At 33.3% G+C, this 9,507-nt stretch overlaps 1 protein-coding gene across 1 annotated transcript; it reads right to left on the bottom strand.

Annotated features, from left to right (window-relative positions):
* Positions 1 to 748: 748 nt before the first annotated feature.
* Positions 749 to 1,525, bottom strand: LOC142230932 (trypsin beta-like). The gene has a single exon (XM_075301549.1). The coding sequence runs from the start codon at positions 1,523 to 1,525 to the stop codon at positions 749 to 751; it is 777 nt and encodes a 258-aa protein (XP_075157664.1).
* Between the last annotated feature and the right edge of the window lie 7,982 nt (positions 1,526 to 9,507).

Below are 9,507 nucleotides of genomic sequence, written 5' to 3'. Positions count from 1 at the left end.
TGACAAAGTTAATATACCCCCATCCTATGGTGGAGGGTATAAAAATTTAGCTAAAAGTAAAGAAGAAAATCATTGGCGCCAAATCATGACCATTTTAATCATACAGTAAGTAGCTCATTCTTACTATTTTTGGGAATCGTACGAAAATCTTCTTTTGCTTTAGTTCATGTTGAACTTATGTTTACGGTCATTGAACTTTATACTCACGTTTAGATCATAAAATTTTTGAGACATACTTCATAAAAGGAAGATTTCATTAAGCTGTGGAAAATTTCGATAAAAATAATAAAATTCAACTACAAGCAAATATTTTTTTTCAATAAAAATAAGTTAAATGTAGCGTTAGTTTAGCTGCGGAAATGTTTTTTCTGTGTGATTAATTAAAATCAAGAGTGTTGTTAAACTCTTTACGTCATACACAAAACGAACATTTCGTTAAAAGTTGAGTCAACGAAAATGCTTCATTGATAAATATTTTATTAAAGAAAAATGTTCGTCAATCGTACGGAACTTTTTGTTGATGAACAGAAACAAAATTTTGTTATATTAAAGAATTTGCTCACGCACGAGTCACGAAAATTTTCATGAGTCACGACATATCGTCTATGGTGGACGGTAAAAAAAAAAACAACTACCTGTCTAAAATTATTGCCAACGAATTTCCTCACTGTTGCTGTGTCTGGAATAGCAACCCTTGAAGACATACAAACATGAACTCTTTAAAGCATCTTTTTGTTTTATTGTGATTTTAAGCTTTAAGACTATTCTCGATGAAATCACGAACATTGAATACATTAGTGTATATGCCAGGGAATTTGGGATTATCACATGCAGAACCGCCAACCACTATACCGCATACTTCTCGCATTGCGCACACTGCTCCACCACCGGGAATGATATCGCATGCTGAGCGGTCCCTAGGGTCATTGCAAATCATGCTGTCAGTTATAAGGACATCAATACCTTGAGTTTTGGCATCATCCATACATTCTTCCTGGAGCATTACGGGTACCTTTGTAGTTACTCTCAATTGCTCTGGCTTTGTGTGATGCCATCCAGCAACTGCAAAAAATTCATCATTTTCCAAGATTGGGCCCGAACATATCTTCAAAGCTTCAACACTTTCGGAAAATTCCAGAGCGCTATCTAATTTTAGTACTGCAACATCATTGTGGTATGTTGAAGGATTGTATGAATCGTGTACGAAGAATTGTGAAATTTTACGCTGAATTCCGTTTTCACTATTGGAGGAGGCTCCGGCCACAACTGTCAGATCTGCGGGCATACACTCATCGAGACAATGGGCAGCGGTTAGAATATGTTGAGGAGAGATTATTGTACCAGCACACATAATATTCGCAGATTCATTTCTTAATTGAACGGCATATGGGGCATTTCTAATCACTGCTACACGTTTAAAAAAGTGGGCTCTTGATGATATTTGTTCACGTCTGGCTACATCAGCTGACACAAGGGCCAACGCTAAGCAAGCGAAGGCCAAAATTAATTTGCTATAATGAAACATTTTCTATCGTACCTTCAACTGTGAAAATGGAACTAACGTTATGGACTCATATTGATCATCTTTTATATGCGATGCTTTCAGAGACAGATGCAACATTTGAGAAATTAACATGCATTTAATTTCTCCACTTTCTCTTATACGCAAATTCAATGATGTCGATGCATCATCAAAATCAAAAATGACATAAAAAATAGATTTTTAATAAAATTCACCTAATGTCTAATAAAAAGCAACCGGTCCGTAAAGTCAAACCCACCCGTAAAGTCTATCCAACGAAGGCAGTCAAATCTGTTCAACTAAGTTGTAGTTCATTAACATAAATTATTAAAAATGGAAATACAATAACGTGTCATAGTAAATAACCTAATGAACTAATTAACGCCATGTAGATTGATAATTTAAATAACTCATAAATAAATTTACTAAAACACCGAATTTATTATGCTGGTGCCACAGTATAGCCTATGTAGTTGAACTCAAATCGGGTTGAGGTGAAGAAATTTTCTAACATCACTGCTGTAATGACTACGTCAATAATTACAACAAATGAATTTTAATTATTAATAACTAAATATGCAAAACGAAGTGGTCGTCAAACATTATATATTATTTAGCTGCATTGCACAAGCTATGTAAAAGAGATTTATTTGCTTTATTTGATTTATTCAAAATGTTTTTAATTAAATGCAATATGATTTTATTTGATTTGGTTGATTTAAATTGAATTTATTGTAAGAGAAGTTAAGTTAGGTTACGGTGGTCAAAGATACTAAATTTATATGCACGCAAAAAAAAATCCATCGCACAGTGGTTCCAAATCGCGTTTTTGGTAATAATTCTGCAATTTTTGAACAAATAAAGATATCAGCATAATTTTTTTCTTTGTGTGCTGGGTACCTGGGCACTATGGGCTAATAGGAAATGAGAAAGCGGATGTGCTGGCTAAGGAGGGTGCTCGTGGAACGAACAACGTCCTAGCGGACGTTTTTCCTCCACTATCTTCTTATCATTACAGGATAGAGGTTAAATATGATGAGCAATGGCGAAGACGCTGGGTCTCTTCGGATGGTTGCGAGCAAACCAAGTTGATGAAAAGAAACGTAGGAACTGTGAAATTTTGTTGTCGATGAACAGAGAGGAATTACGGCCATTGATTGGTATCATAACAGGACACAACACACTTGGGAAACACATGGTAAGAATAGGACTTAAAGACGACGATATATGTAGATGGTGCCTGGACGCGGAAGTTACGGAGGACTCGTACCACTTCCTGTGTCAGTGCCCAGCTTTATCCTTTAGAAGAAACAAGATACTGGGCTCCTTTTTCTTTCAGACTCTCACTGATCTACGGGAGTGCAGCTTAATGAACATACTTGCATTCATCAGGGCCTCTGGTTGGTTATTCTGAGATTTCTTTCAAAGACAACGAGCAGGTGAAAGTTTCTGGTACAAAGCGGCCGCATCGGAAGGAGAAAGATTGAAAAATCACATCGAGGGATCACAATGGACCTATACTGGTCTAAGTGGGCATCAATACAAGAACATTGATGTCACCCTCTACAACCTAACCTAACCTACGCAAAAGAAAATTTTTGATTCCCAAAAATATTAAGAATGAACTACTACTTTTAGTTCATTCCCTATGGGAAATTGGTGCAAATTGCCACTGACGGACCCATCTCAGAACTAGCACCTGTGCTCCAGTTAGGTGCAATTTTTAAATAGCCGTAATTTATTTTTTTCTGTACTCGCTTGATATTTAAATCTTAAATCCATTAAGATTTTAATATCAAGCATTTACACATTTAGTGAAATAAAATTATCGGAATAACCTATTGTTCGACATTTTTCAAAAGTTTTTTTTTTCATTTCGGGTTCGATTGGGATGCCCAAATTGAAACTGATTTCTAACAGTTTGTCCGAGACCGGTTCCTGAGGACCTGTCTATTGGGCACTCCTGCTAAATTGTCCCAGGACGTGTCCTTTGGGATGAGTTCAAAATGTAAATTTACCCCGTCAATGACAAACCCATGTTAAAGTCACCGGTCCCTTCCATACGTTTTGACCAGAACTGGGACTGGTCCATACACATCAGGGACTAGTCCTGTACCGGTCCTGTGGTTGATCCATTTCCGTTAGGGTTGTTTCTTCTATGAGAGGTTGTAATTTCGTGGGCTGTAGTTAAAAAGTACACTAGGGTATTAAGTTTTCCTGATTTTAACAACGTTTTGTAGAATTCTCAAAATATGGAGTATAATTTAGATGTCTATAAAAAAAATTTTACGACAGGAATAATGTAGGTGCATTTTCCGCAAAATGTCAAAATATTGTATTTTCCTCATACAAATGAAACGAAATTTCATAAATAGAAAAATTCGAGTGACTGCCCTTCTTACGAATGGGGTTTCGTTCGATATACATATATCAGGGCATAAATATCAAAATCGATCGATCTACTTAAAAAAAAAATCTCCAAAACAAAATTTTATATCAAAGTGCATGGTTTGCCAGTTTCTTTTCTATTGAACAGGGTTAGTATTGATGGCTGATTCGATTCTTGTTATTAATTTACCTTTCAGGTTTGTACCGTGACAAATGTCAACATGCTTTGAAAAAATACAAAATCTGGTATTGGCAGACATGAACTATTTAGCATGCAATTTGGGAAATAATGTCTGTTAAAATAAACAAAATATCTGTAGAAGGCTAAAGATTTATCGGACCTCCCTCGAAACTATTTTCTGTCTTCATACACAAAATGAACCATCAAATCTGTGTACCATGATGAACATATTTTGCAATTCTAATAAAAGTAAAAAACAACAAAACCAAAATTGATGTTTTGAACCATTTCATATTTCACATACATAGGGACTTGTAAACACGCCCGGAGTATACAAAGGCAAGAAAATCCTTAAAAACTATGATCCTCACTAGCGCAAAATGTGTCGTTCTTCAGGGTTTGATTGACACATAAAATTTGTTCATTCAACTATGTGCAATTTGTCATCCAAATACTAGTCCTGTCTAGAGGCGAATTGCAAATTAACCACGATACATTCATACATATATATCTGGGGTTGGCATGTAAAATAACAAAAGTTTTGATTTGAAAACGTCAATTTAACCGAATAAAAAAAATTCTATAAACAACCTATTTTACTTTTTTATTTACTGGTTAGGTCATAAAAAGTGGTATTACGAGGTTGCTTTCTTGTGTTTCTTTTGGAACTTATAAATATAATTTTCTGATACCTACATAAAAAAAGAGGTGAATGTTTTTGTATAACTCGAAAAGGCGTATTTTGATTGCTGAGTATAAAGTACATACATACATATGGTTGTTTGCAATAAAATGTCATAAAGTAGAATTATCTATTCTGGTACTAAAATTTGTGTGGCCTACAACATACAATGGGAAAGACTGTCATAAGCTATAAAAGCTTAAAAATTAAACTCGGTACTGAGTTCTGCTGGGTCGAAGAATATACGGGTTCATAAAAGGATCAGACTCGAATTCAAACATATTTTTGTCGTTGCTCCAGAGAAGAAACTGGATGAACTAATATCTAGTGGTAGTACTACACAATGACACAAAAAGAAACGTTAGGAAAGTCTAAGACCCTTTGTTAGATGCACAAAACATCTAAAAGTCAGTCGATCTGAACAGACGGCACAAAGCAAGCTCCACAATTACGAATTGCTTTTATTGAAATCATTATTGAAATATCAAAAACGAAACGAAAACCTTAATATATTTTTATACCTCACGGTCTCCTATAAAAACTACTAATCTTCGGCTTGCTATACCGAAAGAATTATCTTTGTACGAAGTTTGTCATTGTTTTACAAGCAAAGAAAGTTTTCGTTAAAAGTACGAAATATGTCGTATTTTTTTACGAAGAAAAGTTCTTCCAAATTTTTCGTAGTTTGTAAGAAAAAATTCGTACTTTTTATTAAAAATTTTCGTACTTTTTGTGAAACAATTTCGTTCTTGTATGAAAATGTTTCGTACTTTTTATGAAAAACTTTCTTTTCTTTTTTTTGGAAAATGTCAAAAAAATTATAGTCCAAAGTGCATTTGGTTGTAGTAACAAGTTTGAAAAATGTCCTCACTACTTTACATCTTAAGTTGAATACTATTTAGTTTTATTGTTTCACTTTTATTTATAGCATGCTATCACCCAAATGAGAATTAGCATAGACATGAACAAGAAAATAGAATAAAGAAATACACAAAAGCACATTACCAAAGACAATTTTATGTCGCGATCGAAAATTGTATAACTTCAATGAAACTTCTTCGTTATTTTAAAGAAACTGTTTCTTTTTGTGAAGAAATGTTAGCGCAGAAAGTTTCGTAATATATTCATAAATTTGTAAAAACTTGTTCACAAAAATCATGAAATTTTAAGAAAATTTAGCTAAAAGTTTTTAGGAAGAAGTAGAATATTTCGTAGACGTTTGATATATTCGTAAAATGTTCTCTGTGAAATTTACGGAAGTGAATGAAAATTTCGTTTTTTTATGAAGAACTCAGGAAGAATAGGTAATTAAGAGTTCTTCGTAAAATCAAAAAGAGAATTCTTTCGGTGTATTAAAATAAAATCACCAAAACACTAACATAACTAGACGTATTTGACATACATTTACGACGTATGTTACCTATGTAAAGTACTTAGTTTTTGATATATGTATAGATTTTATTTTTTGGAATTTTTGCATTTATGTATGACTCAATCTGAGAAAAAGGAGTAAGACAAAATGCGGTCCAGACTCGACTTTATTGAAACCTACAACGGAGAACGTGGAGTTTCACGCTGTCAAATTTTACAATTTCGTACATATGTACGATTATTTAAAACCTATTTAAAATCTAATTTAGGAATCCTGTGAGGGTTTATAGTACTACGTTTTTTACGTTTCAAACAGGTACACGCAAAAAATAATTCTTTCCTCCCAAACGAAATTTTAGACAAACAACGTCCATTTCTCATTTGCTTTTCGCTGTAAGGAAGGTTATTTCGAAGAAAAGAATATACTTTTTGTGATAAACGTTTATTCCTTTCCAGGATGTAAAAACAAGTTCATAAAGACTAACTCAAAAAAAACAATCTTTTGTGGCTAATTGCATTTTTCCTCACATCTTCGACGAGATTTTTTAGTTCTTAGCACTTTTTTCTGTAATAAAAACAATGTAGAAGAAATTATTCAATTTTATAATTTTTTTTTAAATTTTACCTTTCGCCTGGACGGAGTATCGAACCGCGGACCATGCAACTTGTAAGCCAACACACTACACGGATGAAAAAGGCTGTTTTTCATATGTTTGGCTATAAACATTATATGTTTGGAACACAAATTTTTAAACACAATATTTATGAGTGCAAGCATATAATGTTCATAAACTAGCATAACATGTTTGGGACATATATGTTAATATGTTAGAACATATTATGTTTGGGACATAAAATGTTTTTAAATATAATATGCTTGGATGCAAACATATATTAATTTAGAAATAGCCTATAAACATATATGTGTTTAGTAGCTTGGAGCGCTATTTAACAGGGAGCGATATTGAATTAAGTTGGTGGTTGTTGCTTGTTATTACAAAATTAACATTTTATTTTTCCTTGGGCAATTGATCAGCTACTTCTTTGATCCTTACAAACTGTGTGGTCCGCTGTTCGAATCCCCGTCCGGCAAAAGGTAAAATTAAAATAAAAAAAATCATACAATTGAATAATTTCTTCTACAATGTTTGTATTACAGAAAAAGGTGCTAAGAACTAAAAAATCTCGTGGAAGTGAGAAAGATGTGGGGGAATATACAATTAGGCAGAAACAAAATTTTGAGCATTCAGGTCGAAAACCCATGTTGTTAGCACCTATATTACCTGTTTATTTTCATAATTCATTATGATTGTAAATATATAAATAAATAAATAAAATTTTGAGCACAATATTGTTTGGGAGAATTTTTTTAAGCATATAATATTTTTGGGTGCAAAATGCTTCCAGACATATTATATGTTCAAATAATAACATATTGTTTTTTGGAAGACAACATTATTGAATTTGGATGCAAAAATACAAAATGTTTGGAACTTAGACTACCCAAACATATATTGTTTAGACCAATATGCTTTCAAACATATTATATATTGGAATAGATCAAACATATAAATGTTTGGGCAATACCCAAAAATGTATATGCTTGAAGCAAAATATGTTTGGGAGTATATGTTACAGAAGCGATTTTTTGTGAGCGTGTATCCACTGAGCTATGTAGCTGTTAGTGTCATTAATAGACAATTATCCATATAAGTTATATTTATATAGCATAGCTTGCGGCGCCCACGAGCCGATAAAACAAACTTTATTTAACAGAAATATACATTTAGTTGGGCACCGTGGAGAAGTGTTTGTTAAAAATTTTGTAACAAAAATTTTAACACAACCAACCTAATCTACATCAATTCATAAATAACAACCTATATTTTGGTAGTGTGAAGCACGATCATACTGCTATTGTAATGGTTATACATTCTATCAAAAGAGATAAATAACTAACGATAATAACTAAAACTTTAAAAATTTGCCAAAATAGAGTATTAACAAGTAAGGAAAGTCTAAAGTCGGGCGGGACCGACTATATTATACCCTGCACCACTTTGTAGATCTAAATTTTAGATACCATATCACATCCGTCAAATGTGTTGGGTGCTATATAAAGGTTCGCCCCAAATACATACATTTAAATATCACTTGATTTGGACAGAATTTGATAGACTTTTACAAAATCTATAGACTCAAAATTTAAGTTGGCTAATGCACTAGGGTGGAACACAATTTTAGTAAAAAAAAATATGGGAAACATTTAAATCTGAAGCAATTTTAAGGAAACTTCGCAAAAGTTTATTTATGATTTATCGCTCGATATATATGTATTACAAGTTTAGGAAAATTAGAGTGAGTTTTACAACTTTTCGACTAAGCAGTGGCGATTTTACAAGGAAAATGTTGGTATTTTGACCATTTTTGTCGAAATCAGAAAAACATATATATGGGAGCTATATCTAAATCTTAACCGATTTCAACCAAATTTGGCACGCATAGATAGAATGCTAAATCTACTCCCTGTGCAAAATTTCAACCAAAGTGGTCCAAAACTCAGGCTTCTGGGCCATATAAGTCCATATCGGGCGAAAAATATATATGGAAGCTATATCTAAATCTGAACCGATTTCAATAAAATTTGGCACACATGACTATACTACCAATTGTGCTCCTTGTGCAAAATTTCAAGCTAATCGGGATAAAACTCTGTCTTCTGGGTCCATATAAGTGCATATCGGGCGAAAGATATATATGGGAGCTATATCTAAATCTGAACCGATTTCAACCAAATTTGGCACACATAGCTACAATGCTAAATCTACTCCTTGTGCAAAATTTCAACTAAATCGGAGCAAAAAATTGGCCTCTGTGGTCATATGAGTGTAAATCGGGCGAAAGCTATATATGGGAGCTATATATAAATCTGAACCGACTTCAACGAAATTTGGCACGCATAGCTAGAATGCTAAATGTACTCCCTGTGCAAAATTTCAACCAAATTGGGTCAAAACTTTAGCTTTTAGGACCATATTAGTCCATATCGGGCGAAAGATATATATGGGAGCTATATCTAAATCTGAACCGATTTCAATAAAATTTGGCACACTTGACTATAGTACTAATTGTTCTTCTTGTGCAAAATTTTAAGCAAATTAGGGTAAAACTCTGGCTTCTGGGGCCATATAAGTCCATATCGGGCGAAATATATATATGGGAGCTATATCTAAATCTGAACCGATTTCTTCCAAAATCAATAGGGATCTATTCTGAGCCAAAACACATACTTGTGCCAAATTTGAAGTCGATTGGACTAAAACTGCGACCTAGACTTTGATTACAAAAATGTGTTCACGGACA

This window comes from Haematobia irritans, chromosome 3 (genome assembly GCF_050003625.1).
Source record: "Haematobia irritans isolate KBUSLIRL chromosome 3, ASM5000362v1, whole genome shotgun sequence".
Classification (NCBI taxonomy): Eukaryota; Metazoa; Arthropoda; class Insecta; order Diptera; family Muscidae; genus Haematobia; species Haematobia irritans.
Note: the sequence above shows the minus strand (reverse complement) of the source record. Positions and strands in the feature narration are given on the sequence as shown.